The sequence below is a fragment of the Thermobia domestica genome, chromosome 9 (genome assembly GCF_964235325.1).
Source record: "Thermobia domestica chromosome 9, izTheDome1.hap1.1, whole genome shotgun sequence".
NCBI lineage: Eukaryota > Metazoa > Arthropoda > Insecta > Zygentoma > Lepismatidae > Thermobia > Thermobia domestica.
In genome coordinates this window covers 42373007-42398939 of record NC_137462.1, presented here as the reverse complement: position 1 = coordinate 42398939, position 25933 = coordinate 42373007, and the positions used below count along the sequence as shown (strand labels likewise).

The 25933-nt window shown below is 36.7% G+C and overlaps 2 protein-coding genes across 7 annotated transcripts in view; one reads left to right on the top strand and one right to left on the bottom strand.

Moving 5' to 3' along the window:
• Positions 1–1507, bottom strand: part of gry (trafficking protein particle complex subunit 11 gry) — a 98986-nt gene extending 97479 nt beyond the window's left edge. For 2 of the 5 annotated variants that reach the window (XM_081770986.1, XM_081770985.1), the window contains exon 1: positions 1221–1501. The gene's annotated coding sequence lies outside the window, so the exon portion shown is untranslated. Of the gene's footprint in view, positions 1–1220 lie in introns of all 5 variants that reach the window. The other 3 variants (XM_081770988.1, XM_081770987.1, XM_081770989.1) reach the window with 3 other exon arrangements.
• A 10111-nt stretch (positions 1508–11618) lies between these two features.
• Positions 11619–25933, top strand: part of LOC145693972 (uncharacterized) — a 55630-nt gene continuing 41315 nt past the window's right edge. The window contains exons 1-3 of one of the 2 annotated variants that reach the window (XM_081770131.1): positions 11619–11785; positions 14043–14271; positions 16740–16914. In XM_081770131.1, the coding sequence (XP_081626257.1) occupies positions 14048–14271; positions 16740–16914 (399 nt within the window). In that variant the 5' untranslated portion in view covers positions 11619–11785; positions 14043–14047. Of the gene's footprint in view, positions 11786–11970; positions 12029–14042; positions 14272–16739; positions 16915–25933 lie in introns of those variants that run through there. The other variant, XM_081770132.1, reaches the window with a different exon arrangement.

Here is a 25933-nt window from a genome sequence, read left to right as displayed (position 1 = left end):
TGTTTTTTTTTTTTTTTTTTTTTTTTTTTTTTTTTTTTTTTTTTTTTTGAGAAAATGGCGTCTTAATGAAATTTTCAGCTTTTCATCATGCTATAATGTGGGATGTAATAATCAGAAACCTAAGTCCTTTACATTTTCAAGAGACCTTATGGAGTAGATTTCGATGCTAGAAGCAGATGGTTAATATTGCTCGTGAGGACAGAAAAAAAATGTTTGAAGTTAGCAAAAATTTCACCAAAGTTGGCAACATTGCGCGATTCCTATTGAACCAATAGAAGAATTTTGGCTCTCCACCGGAACATACAACTTTATACTCTTCTTGCTATTATGTTACTAAGTACACTCGTTTCTCTACAACAGATCTTTTAATATGACACATTTTTTTTTTCGTGTAATTCGAGAGGAGGGCGGCCATTTTGGAGGGCTGTATATCGAAGGAAAAATTTTTTTCAGCAAAAAGAAAAAATATCGGTCTAATAATTCTGTATGTAGTTCCTCCTTTAAAAAATAAACTAAATCTGAGACAGTTGTGTGGAGCACCCTGGACGATTTGAAATGGAATCACTCATACGTAAGTAATGTGTCATGTTATTTTAGAACAATGTGCAAGCAATGAAAACACATCAGGATTTGTGTTTTAAGACACGCATAAATACATAATTGAACACGCCAGATACAGTTTTTTTGCGGTATCTTCCTTTATGCGTAAACATACTGTCGCGCCTGCTTCTAGGACGCATTCCTGCGCGAGACTCTTTCCTACGTTCTTGACTTGACTCTGTTAGACAGCATCCGTGCTTCCTAGTGGTAACCTAGCACAAGTTTGTTAGTGCTTTTTGCACCATATTGTTTTATGATATACGTACACTAATGCCCAATCAAAGTGAATTTATACCGAGGAATACAAGTCTTAAACTCCAAAAGTGATTTTTTTTAAGATACAGAGAACAGATTTATTGATAAATCAATATATATGCAATAAATTCATGTATTGACCCGTACAATAAACCTGCTCCATAAATTTAAACCGAAAATAATATAGAATAGGAGTGAAATTCAATCACTGTCTTACACGCAAGTAAGGAATTACAAAATCAATAGCAGTAGCGACTTTTGGTGTTAAAAATCAAAAGAAACATGCATGCAAATCGCCCAACCAATTTATTGGAATTACTACTATCCCATTTCCTTTTCTGAAGTACTTTTCTGCTAACATTTACCTTTACTGCAGTGTTAACGCATAATCCTAAGGCATACATATTAGATTAGCACACCAGGCACACATTAACATTAGCACATCACAATACAGGTTAGTTCACATATACTACATTAATACAAAACACTTGCAATAAACCTATTTTTCCCAATAGTATTAGGAAGCAAGTATTCTATCACACAACGCTTTCAGAGATGTTTCTTTTAATGTTTGTTTACATCCAGCCAACGCCGACGTAACAGTAACAGCATGACAATTCGCGAATTCTTCTTCTTCTAAGTACTACGACCCGGTATTGCCAGATCTGAACATGAAAAAGTAGCAAGGTTGTGCTCCAAAAATACCGCATTTCAGCTCTTTGTAGCTCAAACATAAAAACGAATTATTTTGCACCTATACACTTTTACATATATATAAACAAGAGCAAACAGCAGTCTGAACTTCTGTATCACAGATGTAGTGTTTGACCTTTAAATGTTCCTTGAAGTTTGGGAACAAAAAATCACTAGGGGCATGGTAAGCGCTGTAAGGTGGATGGAATAGTACAGTGTACTCCATGGTTTCAAGAGCAACCGTAGTCAAATGGCTTGTGTGTGTAGACTTACACTTTCATGGTGTAGGAGAACATCCAATCTGTCGAACGATGTTGACACGTGCCCTTAATCTTCTTAGTGTTGCCACACACTACTCAGAGTTTACATTCTTCCTGTTGTGCAAGAATTCACAATGAACAACGCCTTAGCTATCCCAGAACACTGTCAGGAGCATCTTTCCTACTAATGGAACTGTTTTGGCATTATTGGGTCTTGGAGAACCACTGTGGCGAAATTATATGGTTTGGCTTTTGTTTTCAGAGTCATAATGATGGGCGTATGACTCGTCACCTGTAAGAATTTTCTGCAGAAATGCATCACCTTCAGTTCTTACCGCTACAGAAATTGTTGACAAATGTGTAACCTCTTCTGTTTTATTTATTCTGTCAGCAATCAAGGCACACAACGAGCACACACCTTGCGACACTCTAAACAATGAATAATGTGTGCCATCCTTTCATGTGAGGTGCCAAGAGTATTGGATAGTTCCTATTGTGTGATTCTTCGATTCTAACAAACCAACTCATCAGCACGTTGTTTGTGATGATCATCTGTCTCACTGGATTCATCCTTCAATGATGAGGTGTCCAGATCTGTGTCCTTGGCCTTACAGGCCCAACACCTCACTGTAGTCACATCAACACATGGTACACCATACATTTGCACCATTCGACGATAAATGTCGAAAGGTGGAACACCATCTGCTCTGAGAAACTCTTATCACTGCCCGCTGTTTTACCCTATATCAAACATGCTGTCATGTTTAAACCTGTAGAATACCAGAATACCGTTACACTGGCCTCAAACTTGGTACACTTCAAGGTCACAGATCACCAGTTGAACTTCTGCCCTCATTCGACAATTTCTGAAAGTGCTTGAAAAAATAGGAGACAAAAATTATCAGCGTGCCCTCGCATATAAATATATATATCTTTCATATATTTAATGGGAACACCTGGAGTTCGAAATTCATCAGATGTCTGGGCTCGCAACGCCCAGATGGCGACCGCAGTTTCGGACTATAGGCGGTGGTGTGTTAGAGCAAACTTCATACTACGTCAGGAGCAGTGTAACTCTAACATGAAATGAACTGGGCAGACGGTGACAGTATAAAAACGCGACCTTTCTCATTTCTAAGGAGACGTTTGCTTAACTCAGTTTTGTGAGCTCTGAAATATATTTACAACATATGCTTTTTCACTGTTATTTCTCACTTCTTTAATTCATTTCCTAAAAGTTCTCTATCGAGAAGTCATAAATTTTGAAAGTTTTTATTGTAACTCCACTTACTTATTATGCTAATTAGGATAATACAGTCACACAATTAAATTTGCTAGGTTCACGTTTACGTGGCTCTCTACAACTACTAAGCCACTAACTGAAATAGCTGATACAGCAATACGGTCAGTGATACTAAAACAGTGCAAGCTCAACAAAAGTCCAGTGTTGTCAGGTTTGGAGATTAAAAAGTACTAAAACGAGAATTGAACTGGTATTGAACATGCTACTTTTAGTTAAACTATTGTTCATTGTAAATAGAATACTCAGTCAAAACTTTTATTTTTGTATTATATAAAACTAATAATTTGTGATTTCTATGCAATAGGAAGCAGGGATAAAAGTGGATCTGAAAAGGTAGGGGGGCGGTAGGTAGCGGCATTACGTCTCGCCGTTCCCCCTGACTATCTTTGCCCATTGTAATTTTTTTTAGAAACTGGGGGGACGCCGTATATATTTTTTCGTGTGGAGGACGACGTCCCCCGCGTTTCTCCTAACTTTTACCCCTGACAGGAAGAAAGTAGCGGATTCTTAAGGGTTATAGCCTATTGATAATTAAAAGTGGCCCAAAAAGTAGCGTGTCGCCTAATTTGAAATTTTGGTAGTGAGGACACTTAAAAAATCGTCCAATACTCTATTTGTAGGCCAATCTGGCAACAATGCCACAAATGACGCATAAAGTTGCCACTATCTTGAACAAGACCTATTGGCAATTTACAAAGGTAACAAGGAAGGTTGAATAGACTTCAAACTGAGAATGAGAAAATCACTTGAAAAATTGATAGAAAATTATCGCACTAGATAAGAAAATTATAGACAGTAGAAGAACATTCGATTAGACAAAATATTTTTTAAAAAAAAGAGAAAATAAAGCGGTATCGTGAAAAGAATGGAATCCTAGTTGAAAGGGAGAAAACTGTAAGTTGCATACAAGAGGAAATTACACTGGGGACGGCATAGAAAGTAACAGATATCAGCAATGATCAAGTGATTATCTGTACCGAAGTCATTTCCACAATCATAGTGGGGAGAGGAACGTTGATGGAGACGGTAGAGACGAACAGGAATGGGAGCAAAATGAAGGTGAAGTGAAGAAATAAACGTATTTGAAAAGTAGAGAGGTAGGCGGAAAGAAACCATGCTCAATACCAAAGAGCGGTGGTAGAACTTTGAGAGTTGTAACGTTCCCAACGTAGGTCGTGAAAGGAAAGGGATCGAGAGCGGCATGCAGAAGGCGATAGTTTGAGACAGACCAGGCAACCAAACAAACTGCCAACAGGAGCAGCTCGGTCGGCCAACTCATTATCAATGACGCCCACGTAACTTTTCACTAATAAAAAGAAAGTAGAGAAGCAGTGGGAAGTATGTTGTGTTATCAATGTTTTAATACCTAAGGTCCATTACACATTATCAAAATTTAGGACCATATATTGTATCAAACTTATCTTTGATAGTCATTTGGTCAAATAATTTGGCTAAATCTTTTACACGACTTTAAACGATCAAATACAAAATTTAATTTTGTTGCTCATTTGTTTACGTTTCTTCCAATTATTACATTGTTGTAGGCATAGAGTGCAACAAAGTACTCGCTTGAGGGAGTTATTTAAAAGTAGACGGTTTAAATCGTAAATCTTAAAATAAACGAGCAATTAAAAAGATGAAGCGTTCAGGTGAAATGTGAACGTTCACCAATCCGTAGCCTCTGGCCTTGCTAGCCTGACTTCGGCGGCAATTTTTTCCAAGGTTTCTTTGTGTTTGAATTTATTGTAATATTTTTACAGTTATACAAAACAAGATCCGTTTGTAGGCATCAGTAAGCATTTCAATTGCTTCTCGCGTCCACGTTTAGCGTCACCGAACAGTGATTTTTATTTGTTTTCTTTGGTGCAATGTTAGATAGGAATAGAACATGTTTTATTTCAGAACAGTTGTATCAAATGTGGTAACCAACCCAAAAGTTGCGTACAGTTATATTGCAACTTGGTATTGTACACGTTCAAATTCCACTTTGCTGAAACATTTGATGAAATATTTGATTATGTATGGTTGGCTTAATAGAAATAGACTTGTTTTAGAAGTACAAGGATAGGGTAGTATTGCCGGAAGGAGGAATTTAGAATCAATAACAAGAAAAACTGTAACATAAGAGTGTTAAAGGGAGGGCACCAAAGACAGAGTAAGGTACTGCAAGAAGATAGTAGAATAGGAGGGCAATTTGTACCGTAACTAAAACGTAAATTGAGATTGGAATCAAAGAAATCAGAACCAAAAGAGTTACGGGATTTAGAGTCTTGAGTATATACCCAGATAGCACGAATACTTGCGGCAAATTTTTGCTTCGTTTAGTGGAGCAAACAATCTGAAAGTTTGCGAAGGCAAAATTTCTTAATATTTATTAAAAGCTTTCAATATGATCTGCAAATTTTCGCTGATTTGTAAAAATAAATTCACCACTCAATTAACTTGCATCTTTTTTGAAAATATAGCGTTGAAAGTTTGCCGTCGCAAACAGTTTGCAACTCTGTAAAAAACTTGTTTCGAAAAACTTGCTGAAAGCAAATATGTGATGATATTACCGAGTGCGCGCGCATCGTACCCAGAATTCACTGCGTTACATCAACTGTGACAAAACAAGAGGGAAGTAAGAATCGAGAAAAACCAATACACCAGAGGACTACAGAATAAACTCACTGGTCTCTTTATCAGATGTTTTTATTGACCCAGGCAGCCTGACGTTATTTTGTGAATGTGTGTGAGAGTAAGTACAGGGATATGATCGTTGAGTAAGTAGATAAACTGCGATATCCTTTGTCTGTGCGTTTATCGTTCGTAAGTTTATCTTTGGCAAGTAGCTAAAGATGTTTAATGCTTGCCACTAAGAAAAGACGTATCCACATTATAAAAATGTTGATGTTTCATAAAGTTAGGTTTCACTTTATAAATTTGCAGCAAACATACCTGATACATTTGCAGCAAACATGATCTTGCGATCATGAAAACACTTTCTGCAATGTTGCTGCAAACCTTTTAATATTTTCACCAAATTTATCAGCTCATTTTCGAAAATTTTGTCAAAGAAAATTTGCACAACATATTTGCAGCAAAGTCCTGGCAAACTTTCTTACTGTGCAGTCGCAAACATTTCGTTTGTAATGGCAGATGTTTTCATTTTCTGAGGCAACTTTGCTGCAAACTCAGCCAGCGTCAACTTCGTTATTTGCATTGAACTTTCGGCAAATTTTCTCATTTGAAAAGGCAAGTTTTTTGCAAACTTTTTAGTTTGCCTTTGCAAATTTTTAAACATTTTTAAAAATTTTTCTGTGCTATCTGGGTAACTAGTGGATATCTGAAGGGAAACGAGAAACCTAATACTGGAAGATAGAACGCTGGGATGGTTAAGACCAGTTGAAGAGGGTGGGTAGAGATGAAGTTCTATATTGAAATCTAAGGTCGAAAGAGAATAAGCAATAAGCTAACATATAAGGTAAGAGAGTTTTGGTACGAGAGAGAAATGGGGAAAAGAATGAGAAGGTGGTATAAAACACTAAAGGGTGGGAGTAAACAGAATTGACGCATTTGATAAGCGAAAAAGACAGAAGTTATCACTGAGAAATTGAACATTAATAAGAAGCGGGGGAACTCATGATTTCTTAAAAAGTATTGTAGCAGCAGTAGTAACAGGAATGAATAATATGTGACAAAGGGCGCAGTATTGAAGAGATTGAAGAAAAACGATACATTTGACGGGTTTCGGGGAAAGGAGGAAAAGACCGTAGGTGATTAGGGGTAAATAAACTTGACGAAACAAAGAAGATCACCCAGCAGGGGTGTAGCCGATGGGGGCCCATCGGGGCCAGGCCCCCCCAAATGGTTTCCTGGCCCCTCCAAATGACCAGCTTTTAAAACATCACAGTAAAATTATCTCGCTTCATTCATTTAAAAGTAACAAAGTTTATTGACAATTAATAATTTATGGTAAAATAGTATGGAGAAATATTTCTTTTTCCATACCCATCGAAAAATAGTATAATATTTCTTCCTTATACCGATCGAAAAATAGGATACTTTTTTTTTTTTTTTTTTTTTTTTTGTGACAGCAGATTACACAATTTACTGCGATTTATATTTGACAGTTTGAAGACAGACTTTAACAAGGTACTACAAATACAGCCATAAAACAAAGGTACTATTTTTATATGCTTTAACAAGCGTTTTAAAAGACATAGAGGATGGAAAATTTGGTGAGAAACAATGATTTTATTCAATTTGAATTTCATTCGCTCTCTCTTTTATTTCTACTCAGTGTAATAAAATAATTGTTTTTATTAGTCACGAATATAAATAAATATTTTTGTCACGAAACCGTAAAGAAATTAAGTGAAATTTCAAAGAAAATCAATCTTATGTAGATAGGTTCTGTATACAAGGTCTTAAATTTAAATATAAAGGTAACCAAGAAAAGTTTTGTTGCTTTTTCACCCACCACCTTCGAACATCGATATGCCACCTAACCTGGAAGTTTAAAAATAGTCTCCATCAGCATTGACGACCTTCTGAAAACATTCTGGAAGACCATGGAATCCATCGCGGTAGAAATTGGTGGGCCGTGAAACGAAGAAAGTATCAGATGCATTTTGGACTTTTACTAGGGATTTGAACTGGCGTCATCTAAGGTGATTGTCCAAAGAATGGAACAGGTGATAATCGGACGGTGCAATACCCGGGGAATATAGTGGTTGCAATATTGTTTCCCATCCAAGGCGGAAAATGGTGTCCTGAGTCATCCTAGCCACGTGGGGCTTAGCGTTGTCCTGTAAACGAGGACACATTTGCAATTCAGAAGTGATGGCTCCAGAGTTTTGAGTTTTTGTTGAGCACAGTTCAACTGCTGACACTACACAGTTGCATTGACCAGCTGGTAGCAGTTCCCGATGCACGATGCACCAAACACACAGAAGGACCTTATTCTGGTACAGTGCTGGTTTCGGCTGTTTTGAAATCGGTTCATAGGATGCTAACCAATCATGACGGCGCTGTGGAGCTTCGTGTAAGACACTCTTTTTATCACATGTCAACGCACTGTCCAGAAATGGCTCCGAAACAGTAAATAAACACAGGTGACTGCCGCGTTGCCTTCTGTCCTAGAGTCAAAATATGTGAGACCCATTGACCCAACTTGTAGTGCTTCTCAAGTTGATGGATGTGCTGCCGAATGGTTTCATCACATACTTAATTGTAGCCCCAGTTCCTCTTTGTACATGTGTTGGTCTTCTGGCACGTGGTGTTTTCGGGAGTTTCGTCATCGTCCTTAAACTTATTAAACCATCGCTGCAATGTCCGTGTCGTCACGACATCCTCACCAAAGGCATGGCATATCTTCTGTCCCGCTACAGCGGCGTTTGACCTCCATTTGAACTCGTACAGCACACATGCTCTTATGACGCTCTGTGGACGTCCCATGTTCCCTCTGTCTTTACGCAAGTTCACGGTGTGCCTGAATTGCCACAACCAGGTAGTATGTTGGATATACCCACACCAACAACTGACGTTCGCCTTATATCCAATCACATTCAATTCACGGTGTGAGGTCTAATTGAACACAGACCTCCACGAAAAGGGACAGAACTTTCTTGGTTACCTTTATAGTTATGCACAAAAGTATAGCGTTTGGTCCCGGGCAGTAGTTCTTGATTAAGCATAATAAAAACTATCTTGAATATAATTTATGGATAATAATAATAATAATAATAATAATAATAATAATAATAATAATAATAATAATAATAATAATAATAATAATAATAAGAAGAAGAAGAAGAAGAAGAAGAAGAAGAAAAGAAGAAGAAGAAGCTAAAATAGTGTTTTTAGTTTTCCAGAAGAAAACCAAAATTTTCCTTTCTTTCAGGCCCCAAAACATTAACAGCAACACTTTTTTTTTTACTTTGTACATTGTAGCTGGCCCCCCTAAGAAACGACGGCCACCCCTACACAAACCTACTGGCTACACCCCTGTCACCCAGGTATAACTACTTGGGGTAGTATTTGAAGTGGTAGACCCATCGGACCATCCTTTTTTTATATCAACTGTTACCAATGACACATACCCTCATATCTTCCAGGAAGTTGTAACCTTAGAATTTGAAAATAATCCTCGTTACGAAATCTTCAGTTTACGTGACAAGCCGATGGAGCACCGTCTCACTTTATTGTTGTTGTCACGGATTTCTTGGATCAACATTTCGATGAAGGAGTTGGTCGTACAGATTGTCCATACTGTAATACGACAGATTGGCCATACTGTTTATGTGACCTCACGCCATGTGACTTTTCTGTGTGGGGTATTCTTAAAATCAAAGTGTTTCCAGAGAAGCCACAGGATTTGGATCACTTGAAACATATATATCTAAATATTATAGCTTATATGTTCTGTGATTATGTTCTTTAGGGCACAATATTTTAAATAGCGAAATTTATATTCCTTTCCTCTACTACTACTACTAATACTAATACTACCACTTTTACTAGTAGTATTAGATCCTTGTAACAAAACTGGACTTTTTATATAGACCTAATAAATTGTTCGAGGAGGGTTAAAACATAGAAACTTCTATTTTGGGTCCACTATATAAGTGGTTAATAAATAAAGGGAAAATCTATTAGGTATAGAAGAAATAACTGCTTTAACCCTTAAGAGATCCGGGGTTTTTGGGCTATTTTTTTAGACTTTCAGTCAAGCAGCTACTGCATCGTCACTATTTATTCTAGGATCATGGTTCATACCTCATTCTCTTCATAATAGAGCTGGCTTTCAAATGATACCATTTGCATGCTCATACCATATACCAGAAGCGGGAAAAATGATGTCAAAGGGAAAATTTTGGAGGGAAATTTTTTTCTCGCACTTTGGGCCCCCCTGGAGCGACCCTGTGTGAATGTAGCCATCTAAAAAAATCTGATAAATAATACTTGGTATACTGATGTGTGTGCCAAATTTCAAGTTTCTATCTTGAATACCAAGGGCGGGAGAAATTTTATCAGGAATTCCCACCATGCCCCAAATTACCGTAAAACACCATGATCTCAGGTAAAAAATTTCCTGAGACATCCCTAATTACCCTTGGGTCATGTTTCGCCCATCATCCCCTTCAAAATAGAACTGCCTTTCAGGCGGTATGACTCAGGTGTCTCCATCATGTATCTAAGGCGGGAAAATGAGGAAAACGGGATTTTTTGGGTCTAAATATCCTTTTTTCAACTTTTAGCCCCCATGGACCCCCCTGTTTTAACGCAGAGATCTAAAAAAAATCTGGTAAATACTACTCGGTGTGCTGAATGTTTATGCACAATTCCAATTTTCCACGTGCAAAAGTAAGCCCGCCAAAAAAATATACCGACAATGTACCATACTCCCGTATACAGAGGGAAATTTTTAAACATTCCCTGAGACATCCCTAATTACCCTAGGGTCATGTTTCGCCCATCATTCTTTTCAGAATAGAACTGCCTTTCATGCGGTACCATTCACTTGTCCCCATTATGTATCTAAGGCGGGAAAATCTCGTGAAAGGGATTTTTTGTAAAAGTTTCCCTTTTTCAACGTTTAGCTCCTCTGTACCCCCCTGTTTTAACGCAGAAATCTGAAAAAAAAATCTGGTAAATACTACTCGGTGGACTGAATGTTTGTGCACAATTTCAATCTTCTAGGTGCAAAAATAAGCCAGCACAAAAATAGAACCGAAAATGTCCAAAATTCCCCTATACAGAAGTATATTTTGATAAAAATTCCCTGACACTTCCCTAATTACCCTATGGCCATGTGTCGCACATCATTCTCTTCAGAATAGAACTGCCTTTCAGGCGGTACATTCACTTGTCTCCATCATGTATCTAAGGCGGGAAAATGAGGAAAAACGGGATTTTTGGGTAAAAATATCTCTTTTTTTCAACTTTTTTACCCTCTGGATCCCCCCTGTTTTAACGCAGAAATCTGAAAAAAAAAATCTGGTAAATACTACTCGGTGGACTGCATGTTTGTGCAAAATTTCAATCTTCTACGTGCAAAAATAAGCCCGCCAAAAATACTTTACATCCCCCCCAAAAATGTATTACACGAAAATATAAAACTTAGACCTATGACGTCATCACCTCCTATGTCTCGACACAGGAAGGTGTGAAACCATTTGTAATGTCTTCTGCAATGCCTCTGGACTTAAAAAAAAAAAAAAAAAAAAAAAAAAAAAAAACCGGACGAAAAAGCTCAAATAGGAGAGTTATAACGCAATGTACCATGAAACACCCCGTATGGTACAAATTGAGGATTTTTTGACACTTTACAATCATATTCTTGTAATATACCATGCACATTCATTTTATACTACACTGTTGCTTTATAATTCATTAATAAGCGAAACTAATTGCAAAATAGACAACTACAGGATGTAGGCGAATGGGATATTTATCTGAGAGGCTCTACGAACACTTGCATCCAATATAGTAGAGAAGAAAAAGTTAATTTACTGTGCATTTATTCGTGATTCTATGCATAGTATTTTATAACATAGGTTTAACCAATAAATGATTTATCTTGTTATGTCGAACATGTGATATCACAAGATATTATGAATACATTTAAAATAAGTTGCAAATTGATTTGGCTCTAAGAATATTCACCTATTTGAAGCCTGGGGAATCAAAGGTTTGTGCTACAGGATATCAAACGTTATTACTTTTCAATTATGGATAAAGAATTTAGTCTTTTGAAATGTTTTCGTGCATATTAAGCTTAGTTCGTCAAGTTGAAAAAAATATTTTATTATTCTGGTCCCTAAGACCTATGAATTGTTATTACCATGGCGCTTGCCCAAATAACGAGTTAAGTGTACCCTCCGTTACCCCTCCGCTTTTTATAAAAATCAGGATAATTTACAGGAGAAATGAGGTAAGAAATGATAATTTGAAGTTTCTATTTGATGTTTAGGAATGTAAGTTCGACAGGAGAGTTATGTTTAATACGAGAAAAGATATGTGAAAGTTAGTACTATTTGCGGGATACGGAAGCATTCGCGGAAGGTTTCAGCAGCATGGTAGTTATAAAATATGGCGAACAGGTGTAACGGATGCACAAAAATAATGAAGAAAACCTTTTAAATTTTTGTGAAGCCCACAGAGTACTGAAGTTAAGTGAAATGTAACAATTTTTAATACTTTAAGCACTGTTTTTTGTATGTTGCAAAGTCCAAGGGCACCTTCAGACTAGAGGGGCAACTCTAAACTTAAGCCCAAATAACTGCGTAACAGATTAATATTATGAGCAGGGCTGGCTCTACCATATGTGCAACACGTGCATTTGTACTGGGTGACAAGTTTCGAAAGGCGGTTAAATCTGTAATAACTATATTACTTAAAATAATTATTTCTTGTTGGAAACAGACTTCATGATGATAGTAGTTAAATTTAATAAGCTGACCTATTTAAATACTACATTCATAGGTCACATTAGTTTGTCACATAGACAGTGCTACAGCAAATGGTGAAACAAATGCCAGCATGAATTGCTTAATTGTTGTCAAATACAAGAACTCAATTCTTGAATAGTAGCGAACACTGTTCCATTTTCTTAGTTATCACAGTTTTGATATTTAAACTTATTATTGTCTGTCACAAACATTTTTTTTATAATTGAAAGTGGAAACAAGTTTTTTTAATTTTCTAACAGATGTAGAAGGAAAATCAACAAATAAAGATAGAAGAGGTAGTTGCACTGGAATTGCATACCGCACTTGATATCATGAGATTGAAGGTCGATATTCAATTCTATAAACAGGATTACCACCTTTCTTCAACAGTTGTATTTGATTTATATGTCACTAACATAATAAATTATTTAAAGAAAAAACACATAGCGAGATGGGTTAAGTTTAGAGTTGCCCCTCCGTTTTTTTTTTAAATAAAAATTAGGAAAATTTACAGGAGACATGAGGTAAGAAATGATGATTTGGAGTTCTTATGTGATGTTTAGGTGTTTAAGTTTGGCAGTAAAGTTATGTTTAATACGAGATAAGATATGTGGAAGTGGGTACTATTTGCAAGACGCGGAGGTTTCGATGATTCAGCAGCATGTCCATTTTATGTAGAGAACACTCAACCAACCCCTGCGGGGCTTCTAACCCGTTCCTACTACTACTCCACTCCTATTTCTACTATTACTTATACTATGGATCCGTATAGTAAAACTGCACTTTTAATGTTTTTACTGCTTTTTTTGTAGATTTGGAACTGGAGGGGCAACTCTAAACTTAAGCCAGCAAGATTGTAGTATTTAGACCTTTCTGAGTGCAATTGCCCTTTCCCTCCCCTTCGTTGTACATAATGGGATAACACTTATAATTGTGCTTTTAAGATTTGTTGTTTCTGGACAACGTTCATAAATTCCTCATGATTGATTGTAGGGGAAAAATAAAAAAAAAAAATTTTTTTAAGACAAAGTCAAATAAAGTTGATGCTAGGCCGTAGGCTGAGCAAAAACATCCAGCAGAAGACTATCCTATAGCACCACTTTTCGCAGGGTAACGTTCTCTGGATTTTCTTCTTATTATGGTGGACAACATCTCATCCGCAGGTTTTCTCGGGGCTCGCATTGTTTCCCACGATCTTATTCCACCATTTTTTTTTTTTTTTACAAGCATCCACTTTAATTAACCATCCATCTCCTTTAGCCTAAAGGTATTAATTTATGGGACGCTATATTAAAAATTTAATTTCGTTTTCTTCCGTTTTTCTTCTTCTATGTTCTTCTTTCATTTTCTTCTATGCTTCACATCCATACAACACCATACTTATATTAATTGAAATCATATCGTTTAATATAAAATTTATCATCACTATTTTAGTGGTTGAAGAATAAACTTTAATTAAATAAATTAGTAATTACATTATTTGTTTAATCCAACTAGAAAAGATGCCAAAGTTAAACAAGAACCTCTTTCGTTCAATGATGTGGGATCTTGAAGAATTGTGTAAGGTGTCTGGAGAGATTGTGTCTTGGGTTGGAGAAGTCGAATGTTTGTCATGGAGGTATCCTCAACAGAGAAGCGACAGCCTTGACGCGTTATCTATTGTGAAAGAATATCCGGGCTTCCCTGCAGAACAGTATATTCTAGTGTTGGAGATAATGTATGATAGGTAAAGGATTAGTGATCAGACGCTTATGCGTTTCGTTTATGAATTATTTATATACTTGTAATAATAATAATAATAATAATAATAATAATAATAATAATAATAATAATAATAATAATAATAATAATAATAATAATAATAATAATAATATGAAATGGAGGTGTATGAAGGGAAAGTGAAGTACAGGGTGCGGCGCGTAAAACCGGCCCGTCGTAATATTCTGGTATATAGTGTTTTGGGCAACACTTAAATAATCTACCTTCCTACCAAGAGATGGCGTGTCGAGGTCGGGTCGACTTACGTGACCTGCAGCCGCAGCCAGTGAAACTTGTCGAAACCAGTTGAGAAAAAGGCCTCGTTGTGTTAAGCCGGGTGAGTGTCAGTGTGTGATAATGCCGTATTCGATACCCGATCGTGTTGCCATTGTTGAAGGGTTCATTCTCACTGGATCTTTTGTGAAAACAAAGAATTTGTTTCGGGAGAAATTTTCAGGACGTTCTGTGTCAGCAAAAAGCACCATTCAGGAATTGATTGAAAAATGGCGGTGTACAGGATCGGTTCAAAATGCTCCCAGGAACAGACGACCATCTGTCTGCACACCTGAATTAAAGATGTAGGTGGAGGAGATAATGACAAGAAGTCCTCGAAAGTCAACCAGGAGATTGAGTCAACAGGTTCATGCGAGTGAGAGAAGTTGCAGACGTGTTTTAAGGGGACTGAAGTGTTCATTTTATGTGTTCACTTTACGGGCCGGTTTTACGTGCCGCACCCTGTATAATATAAAATAAGGGTGCTCATAAGGGAGGAAAGAGTAGGGACAGTTAGCCGTAAGATTTCTGATACAATTTACTTAATATAATTATGCTATAGACCGTTCCCATACAATTTATTATTGAATGGTAAACTCAACTTAATTATAAATAAAATCTAAAGAACGTCGAAGTTCCCACTTTGTATGCATTAGTAAAATATAGCCTACACAGCACTAGAATATTCGGGAAATATATCCTGGAGATCCCACGTAAAGGGTGAAATGTCCTCTGGACTTTCTAATTCATCGCTCAATGCCTGTCTAATGACGTTCATAGTGGTTTAGCGAAAAGAGACGTTTACAGAATCGAGGGAAACTTCCTGAAACGCTTGTCACATCTCATGATTTGGCATTTTTGGGATTTCTGGACTTACTTAAGACCCTCAAAGAATCTCCAGGAAATATGTGGGATACATTTGGAATCAATTGACCTTTTTTTCTATCAGATTATCTTGGATGTCTGTAGGACTTGTTTAGAAATCAGGTTTTGGTTGAGTAAAATAGTTGTTAAAGACTATATTCAATAGTGTCTGGACACCACTCACGAGGTGTGCTTATCGCTATTGTAGACACAGTGAAGTCACTTAACACGTGGAATAAACAGTTACCGCCTTATGCAGAGTCGTTTTGACGTATGATTAGCGTCATATTAAAGGCGTGATTATTGCAGGAAACATATGTTGGTCGGACGCTTTAGTGTGACACTAATCACGGATCAGAATGATTCTGCATAAGGCTCAAAGTGTCTGGAGTCGTAACAAGATGGTGGGAGAGTGTAGAATGGTCCATTTTCTGGAGCTCATGAGCTATTATGAAATGTCTTAATGGCGCTATTATAGGGATTAAGGTAAAGATTAAATACTACAATATTTAATGCCATAAAGTCACATGTACCTTACCAATCCCGTATTGATAATCTTAAAATCTTCAGGCATAAATTGATTGTTTGACACAGAAGTACATTTTATTTCAGAATTTAACAGTCTTTCAGTGAACATTTAGAAAATGTAGTGTTTGGTATGGTATATTGAATTTGTGTTTGCAAGGATCATATTTCTCACTCATTAACTTGTTGTAGATGGATTCCCTGTTACGAACCTGGAAACGGTTCGTCTTTGTATATCAAAGTATGATAACCAAATGCGAAGTCCGCTGAATTCACTAGTTATCCAGCATTTCCTATAGATGTGAGAGTTTATAAGTATTCCTCCTGAAAGCTAAATTCTTGGCGCTAACGTTCTCACTTTTAGTACTAGTGGTCCCGGGTTCGATTGATGGTGGAAATACTCAGTAGAAAAGGTAAAACAGATTTTTAGATCACCTATTCTGAGTGAGTTTTTTCCTGAGTTTTCCTCGATCATACCAGGCAAATGTCGGAATGGTACCTAACATATAGGTCCCAGGTTGCTTCCTTTCTTTCTCATCGTCTCTTTACCGAATAGTGTGCTCGCCGAAAGAGATTATATTATTCCTCATATGTTATGGCCTTAAGATCTTAGGTGTCGATAATATTCCCAAATATATATAAGCAAATAATAAGTTCTTGGCCATACAAATGTATTACAACCACCAATCTGGAAGTAAGTGTAAAATTGAATTTCTAAAGCTGAGTCCTCTAACTAATCTTTCTGACTTTCTTGTATTTATTTCTCTGTTTTAGGTTTCATTTCTTAATGCAGACACTAATTAAGTTCATGGAGCTGTTTCCAACGCTGACAAACCAGTTTAAGATACCCCATCATATTACTCGACCTCGACACGTGTCTCTTGGAGCCCTGGTGAATATGCATTGGAACAGAATTCTTCGTTTGTATAAGGATACTCTTTCCAGCATGGTATAGTATTTGTTTTATGTAAAATAACGTAAGCTCATTACAAAAATGAATATAGGCTCTAATAAATCTCTTCGCGTTGTGAAACGACCCGTTCGGGGGAGTAATACTCCCGGAAGTACGTTTTTCGCGCGCTATCCTAGCCAGCTGTCTTACGCGCTACCCTATCCAGTTGTTTTAAGTTGGTCACAAACTTTATATCATGGGGGTCAAGGTGGAACAAAACGAGCCTTAAGGCAGAAGGCTCTTGTAACCCGTTCCTACTTTTACTCCTCCTCCTCCTCCTCCTCCTACTACTACTACTTATCTGCAGAAAAGTAAGTAAATCACTTTTTTGAGTATTATTTTCATACTATTTTAATGAAAAAGTGTCATGAAATTAAAAAAAAATAAAAAACTTTCCTTGGGCCGGGTTTCATTACTAGCTCATAGCGACAGCAGCAAGAGTTTGATTTCTGCTATATGTATGCTACGTGGCAAGCAGGAGCGTCGGAACCGTGGAGCAAGGGGTAGCTGCCCCCTGAAAATTTCATGGGGAGCAAGATACTCATTTTGCCCCCTTTCAGACTGTTAAAACATAACAGTGATTATGAACTAAATTTTGTTTTTTATGGTAATGTGAAAAAAAATGTCTATTCCAGATTCATCTTTCTCTTTGAGACATAAGATCGGGTGCTTTTTTCTGCCCCACGTTAGGCAGAAAGATTTAGGAAAAAGAATTGAAAATTCTCTTTATTTCCATTGATGTACATTCTCAAAACACTGTAATTTTTTTAAAAAAATTGTTGTTTAAGTAATCATTGGTATGCAATATGAAACGAGTCGTTAAGTGAGATTTTAAAGTTTAAAAAGAGAGCAGTTTAAATGCATACCAGGATTTAAAAATATATTTTATATATTTGTATTACTGTTCTTGCAAATACATGTAATATGGATAGTGCAGTAAGTTTTATAGTGAGAAGGAAAAATGTATCCCTTGTTGGGATGGATCATTCGTAACCAGACGGTGGGACGGCTGGATGCAGAGGAGGGGGGCAGATTATTATTATTACTTCCTTGGGGAAATTCCAACAAGCGTTCTTTTAATGCGGAAGGTCTCTTTTCGGGGAAAGGAACTTCGCTCTCCGTATGTGTAAAATGTTAATGAGTATGTGTACTCATTAATTTCATTAAAACAAAATTTATTTTAAATCTATATTACTGATAACTCACAATATATTTTCATCTGTCTCTACAATTTCACGGAACGTAAATAGCGGATTTTGGAAGAATTGAATGATTTCATGGTGTCTGAACTAAATGCCAAGCCTCTCAAATGCTATCGCTGAACATCAGTTTCAGCTCTCCTTTCAGACCAAATTCGTAAACAACAAGAACAAATAAGACAGTCACTGTTTGTAATAATTAGTAGCCTTAGATATCTAGCTCGCAGTGGTCAGGCAATCCGTGGACATTTGCACAATACGGGTAATTTGATATCACTCCTGGATGAAACAAAAATGGATGTGCCTGTTCTCAGTCAATGGATCAATCGATGGGATAACTGGCTTAGAATGATTGCCAGAATGAAATTTTGAAGATTATGGCAAATACAATATATAGAGACGTGGGAAGTCAAAGAGTTTCCATTTTATGCAATCACAGCCAACTCCACGACTGATATTTCGAAGACAGAACAGTTGTCTCTTTGTGTGTGCTGTGTTGACTCTGATTCATTAATCCCAAAAGAAATATTTATGGGAATGATCACCCCGCATGATATAAAATCGGAAACATTAGCATTCGCGATCGAAGATACTCTAACGAGATCTGATCTGAATGCAGAAAATATCCGCGGCAAGTGTTATGATGATACAACTAATGTGTCAGGATGAGTGAATGTTGTGCAGAAAATAATTTCGACTCTATATCCGAAAACTGAATACATTCATTGCAGTAATCATGCATTAGATCTTGCATTGTATGAAGAAGAAAATATATGCGAATCTTTGTGTGACGTACTGGCCATAGTAACGTTTGTAACATCATCCTAGATTCTGCAAAACGAGAGACATCATGCGCCGACATTGTTCTTGAACCTTGTAAAACTAATAGTGAAAGACATTCTAAACATTTGCTGCCTTTGCCCTACTCGCTGGTGTGTTAGGGGAAAATCTCACATCAGATTTTAATCTAACTACAAACGAATTTAAATCATGTTGAAAGAAATCATCAGTAATACAAGTAATCTAAATAATGATCGAAATGTAATACTGAAAGGGTATTTGAAAAGAACGAACAAATTCGATTTTTTCTGATAGTCAGTATACATGCTTTTGTGCCTAGTGAACAATTGTCGAAAGTATTTATACTTCAAAATTCTGAAGCTTCTGCTTCTGGAGCCAAAAGAACAGCAGCGATTCTAGAGGATACTATGAGAAATCTAGAAACGGACAGTACATTTGAAAACATCTATAAGGAAGCAAAGGAAAATGCACACACACTACACTTAAAATTGCCCACTTCATCAAGAATATATATAACACCAATTAGGTTGGAGCAAACTGATAATCCTTCTAAAGTAGCTACCCTAGAACAGAGATGGAGTGGGTCAGTGGGTCGGTGGGTCAAGTGGGTCAAGTTTTCTGAGTGGGTCAGTGGGTCGTGGGTCAACAGCATGTGACTCACCACCCACCGTGACCCACTGCGACCCACCACCCACCATGACCCACTGCGATCCACCGACTCAGTATGATCTACCGACCCTCTCTGCTCACTGCATTGTTGGCAGTATCTTCTGAAGACTGGTAAATTTGTCTCCGTTTTACTTTCAAGACCTTCATTTCCCTTCCTTTTCCACTTGTTTCTCTCTACTTACCTGAGGTGAGTATATCTAACCAAGTGAAAAAAGAACTTCAGGCACTTTTGGATATTGATATTTTTAATAGTAATAATAGCAATAGGACTTACACTACAACTTGGCTTTCGAGACCTGTGAGTTTTTAGAGCTAACTACTGAAAAAAAATACATTTTTGAATCACTGTAATATATAAATTATTTATAAAAAATTGAATGTAACTATGTGTGTCTGATCATCACGGTCAAATTGCAAAGTCAAATGAAATTACTTTTGGTATATAGTTAGGCCTTAATCCAAATTGGGATGTTATATTGCTTTCATTATAATGCATAATATCCTGAGGAGGTAGTGAGGATCCAAATTTTTGGAAAAAAAAAAATGAGTATCTCGCAAGCCGTTAAACTTACGGAGCTGAAATTCTGTGTATTAACTCTTTATAGAAAATAAACAGAATGTGTCCTAGCATTTTTTAAAATTTTCCTTTATGTGTGTGTGGGGGGGGGGGGGCACTTTCTATATATGGAAAATTGGTAGTGAGTTGGTTTGTAAAAATGATCGAAAACGATCGATGTTATTTAAGAAAGAAAATCAGAAACAAAAAATACAGTGCTTGGCTTTATATATCCATTGCTTTCTGCTATAATAATTGCTGAAGCTTATGTTTATTATATGGAGCGCTCACAGCACAGGGCAATCAACCCATAAAGTTGTGAGAAAAATAGGCATACAATTTGTACTGTAAGCTTAATTACACGGATATTTGAAGTTTTGATTGTACGCATAATTGTATGAAAAATTTTACACTTTTTTTCCCTTTACGTTGGTCTACTTACTTTGAAATTTCATCCTTTTTTCCACTGAAAAGTATTGATAATTCAACAAGGAAATAATTATACTATGATAATTTAATTGAAATTCATCGTACTTTGGCACATGGCAAACAGCAGTGTGGTAATTGAAGTTGAAGAAGGAGGGAAATTCCCGTTCACCTCTGAACACTTTCCAGGAACCTCGTTCCCTTTCGCTTTCTAGACGGGGGAGGGAACTTGGTAATGGTATCAAACCTTCATGTGTAATTACGAAAATTAAATTTATAAACAAATAAGAAATCATCAGTTTATCAGGCTTTAATTGATAATTTATTCACAAGATTCCCTATCAAAGACGTGGTAGATGAAGTTTCTGTTCTACATGGGTCGACATTGCCAACTGACATGGTCGATATGGAAAGGATGTTGTATGGTGATAGAGAGATGATACTTCTTGCTGAGTATTTCAAACCTGACCAAGAAAAATCGTTATCAGACTTAAGTCTAACAAGTAGATTGTCGATGAGAAGTTGCAGAAATCGGGTAGAAGTATTATCAATTTCCACGACAGAGTGCGAACGGGGATTTCCCCTTATGAATTTACAGATGACTGATATTAGAAATAGATTAAGTGCTCAAACATTGTCTAACTTGTTGTTCATCAATGTTAATGGCCCACCGCTAGACAAGCTCAAAGTAGACGAGCTAGTTATATCTTGGCTGAAGGATGGACATCATTCCACTGCGGATGATTTACCGCCAAAAAGTTACCAACAGGAAATAAATCCGATTTCAGATTTGTTTTAAGGTGGAAAATTACGAGTTAGGAAAATGTATACTTGTATTACTAATGGCTTATTTGTGTTATTCAACTTTTTACCTACTTTTTAGTAAGTTTCTTCTTTGCTTTAGGTAAACTACTTTTGAATAAATATTCATAATTGCAATTATGCATATTCGTAACTTAAATTTAACATGGTGTTTTAGTGAATACACAAATTACAATTATGAGCATACTTTATGAAGATGCTCTCACATAGGATACCCGAGCACCTTTATACCCTATGAACAACTAATTTTTCAAGTCTTTTGTGAGAAAAATACTGTGAACTGAGAAACCATAACCTTTTCCATATTGTACAGGGGTATTTTCCTGTGAATAGAAGTTTCTTGGAGAATGCGTTCAGAAATTAACACTTGCAAGAATACTCTCTTAGTACAAGTATATTTTAGGCACACACTAATTTCCCCCCACCTCGAACTGTTTCGATTTCCTCACTGACAAACACTTTACCATTTTATATCGTAAAGGTCAGATCCACCGTTATTGTAACAGAGTGGTGCTTGAACGATTGACTAGAAATTCAAACTCCGATTAGTGACAATTTCACAGCCTTGTTTTATTACAAGTCTAAACTCTTTAGTCAGTTCAGAAGAGGCCGTGGATCGTGTTCAGAGTTGATGACGATGGATTTTGGTGAGTCAGAGTAGGTCAAAGTGGATGAGAATGGTTCATGGTGGGTGGTGGGTCAGAGTGGGTCATCGTGGGTGGTGGGTCAGAGTGGGTCACCGTGGGTGGTGGGTCATGGTGGGTGGTGGGTCAGAGTGAGTCACGGTGGGTGGTGGGTCAGAGTGGGTCATGGTGGGTGGTGGGTCAGTGGGTCATGGGTCACGGTGGGTGGTGGGTCAAGTTTTCATTGACCCACGCCAACTCTGCCCTAGAACCTGTATCAGATCTTCGAAAAAAGTAAATCGAAATTATTGACTATTTGTTGAATGAAGTACAGCGTCGTTTCAATCATCCAGGCCTCAAACAACTCATATAACTCGAGAAGATACTTTGTGAAGAAGCTGTATGTTGTGAGCATCTCTCAAGCGATTATTTGAGGCAGGAATTGGGAGTTCATGGATCGGATTTTAACCTGGATAGATTATGCGTTCAGCTCACACTGCTTCCACCTACTGCGATGACGACCGAGTCGCTTGATGACTACCAGCATATTGAAAACTATTAGTGCTGAAACCCTAACTGTTCGCAGCCTTCTCGACCAAATTGTTCGTTCTCACATACCAGCTTCTTCAGAATTTTGCAAAAGATCATTTAGCTCTTTGAGTAGCCTAAATACATACTTGAGGATTTCCATGACGCAGTAAAGATTGTCTCATCTGCTGTTGTTGTATGTGCATAACGACCAGATTTCAATATTAGATTTAAACACAATTACAAGAGAATTAACATCAAAGACAAGGGAAAGAAAAACCACTTTGGTCAATTTTGGAAAGAAAGAAATCTAGAATCAAAGAAGTTAAAATTTTATGCGTTATACGTATAACCAATTCTTTATATTACAAAATAGCACTTAAAATTCAATATAAATTTGAATTATTCCTTATTAATTGTGTCGTGCTTTAATTAGTGTGAAGTGAAGTGAATATAATGACATTAGGAAGAGAGGTGAATGTAATAACAAACTGAATATACTGAAGTGACTTTAGTAACAAAAAGTACAATAAATTTGAATAATTAGTGTAATTGAATTTTCTATACAAATTTTTGTCTATAGACCTCCTACATACTTTGTATAATTTTTACATAAATCTTTGGTGAAAATTCCATTCTACCATTATTGTCACAAAGACAAGTAAGTAGAAAAATTATTTTATTTTTTACTTGATTATGTAGCCTGTTTTAAAATGTTTAAATTACTTTGTACTACAAAATTTGTAGTTCTAATAGCAATTTCATGTTACAGTGTACTGCAACGCCAGAACTGGATTTCTTATATATATATATATATATATATAATTTTAATTTCCTCGTTTCCAAGTTATTTAAGTAGCATCAAGATTCTTGAATAGGTTCATGTGGCCATTTCCAACAGTTAAAAATATGTATATAAAATGGTAAAAATTGTAACCAGTATTTTTTCCAGCATTTTATTTGTTTTTAACTGTGATTGAAAATTCTGCACCATGCCAAAATCCAGCACGAAACTGGCACTGGATTAATTAATCTTAAAGATGTAAAACAAAATGCTTCTCTTAGATGGAAATTTTATCCTCACGAAACTATTTACAGCTGCATTATTATTATTATTATTATTATTATTATTATTATTATTATTATTATTATTATTATTATTATTATTATTATTATTATTATTCAACCAAATCCAATTATTGTTACATTACATATATTTGCATTATCTTATTTCAAAAGCAGTTTGCCCCCAGCTGAAAAATACTTCCGACGCCACTGGTGGCAAGAAACGGATAACGCCAATCAATTAGAACTATGTATTTAGTTCCTACTTGCGGGAGTATTACTCTCCCGAGTTAGTCCTGTTGTGAAGCGTTCTGCAGTGGCTAAAAGTTGTAATGTAAGAGTAATGATTGGAAGATTGACTGACCGTTGAATCGGGTTAGTCAACTAATTGTTTACGTAGACCCTTCAACACTATTGGTTGTCTTAACTTGTCTTGAACCACAAATGTGGTTGTAAGTAAAATGTCGGGTCTCGGTAGCTAAGGCGACTATTGCACTGAAAATTGTTAGCAGATAAGTTAATTGTATTGTGCTGCCAAAATGTCTTGAGCCGTGACAAAAATGCGAACTAAAGCTCACACACCCACGCGTTGAGCCAATAAGGGTTCAGCTGTTGCTAAGCGAGAGAAAGCGAGTGGAATTCCTTCAGCCAATAGCAGCGCTTGCAACAGAAGACTAGGGATCAAGTCAATGTGGTATATCTATAGTAAATGTTGAAATTATTTGTACTAAAAAAAGATAATGAGACGCGGACCTACTGATTAACGTGAAATCCGAACCACATGAGCTCCCGCCGGGAATCGAACCCGGGTCTCCCACGCCAATTACTGTGGTTCTGACCAACCTGCAGGCCTTACGTAATGGATAGGTCAAGTACGGTTTATTTCCACAAGTAAGTTACTTCCAACATTATTACTTCCTGTAGGTCCCAAAGGAACATGCTGCACATAAACTTATGCTGGTGGTTATGTTCTGCATTCTTCTACCGGTATATATATTATAGTGAAGGAGAGAATTACGATTTTTCTTTAAATTTCCAGAAAGAAACTTGAAAGAATAGCTAGATCATACCTAGATAAGAAAGGTAAGGAAATGTATTTATATGAAAATAAAGTGAAATAATCACCGACCTATTCTTTCTTAACATAAGAGACGTTTCGTTTAGAGCAGAAACTGTAACTTTTGGAACTTTGCACTTTCATTGACATCGAAAGTGACGAAGTTACCTACTTAACCTATCCATGTGTTAGTCCATGAAGGAAAATTTATGACTCAATGTAGTGGTTTCATATATATTCATTGGAAATTCTTTTCGGCAACATTTCTGGAAGTCTTATTTCATTCCATCGGTCACCCCTCTCCCATATTGGCTCAATCCCTTTTGTTACTGTAGTTACAAAGTTCAGAGACTAACGGCAGACTAACGCCGACCGAGAAATATTTGTATAATGTGCTATGGTGCTACTATGGTGAAGATAAAAGTCGTAAGTTGATGGTTTGAACACAATATCAGAAAAAAGAATGGCTTTTTAATAACAAGAAAACGACTTAGGTGCATTGTAAACTCCATCTCACTTTTAGAAATTAACAATAGAGAAGTGACGTTCAACGTGATGTCGTGCAGTGTAACTTTACCACTAATAGTTGTTACGCTTGTAGAAATGATACAATTCAAGAAAGAAAGAAAACAAACGGAAAATCCAACTAAGCACCGGTAAGTGACTGAATAATAATGTCAATACAACTGATACGTTTTCTGTATTCTTTTAAGAGTTATTTCTTCTTCTTACTGTCAATCAAGATCGCATCACAAAATTCACCGAATTTCTCTGGCCATTAACTATATTTATCTTGGCGAACGATAGAGGCAGCAACTATTTGAGTGAATTATTTGAGTTGCCAATCTTGCCGTTCGCAAGAAATTTAATCGAGAACCAATAAGTTTTTCATTCTCTTATGGTAATTTTAAATCATTCTTACTTTCATCATTTAGATACTGCAGAAACAGAGTTACATCGTTTAAATTTTTTTCAATACACTTTTCTTTGGGTGCGGTTAAATCTGACAATCTTATCTAGGTCATGTTTCTCCTCTTAATGTCGGTTTTAGTAGAACTGTAAGTACTTTCGACTACAGAGATCATGAAGCCTCGTATACAGCGGCGTAACTAAGGGCTTGGGGGCCACCCCGCAGACTACGTGAAGTGGGGTCCCTTCTCTACGTCCTACTTCACGATTTGGGGCCCCATGGTGGCTTGGGGCTCCCCGCAATGCGGGGTCTGCGGGGCCCTTATTTATGCCCCTGCTCGTATATACGTAAAAAGTACTT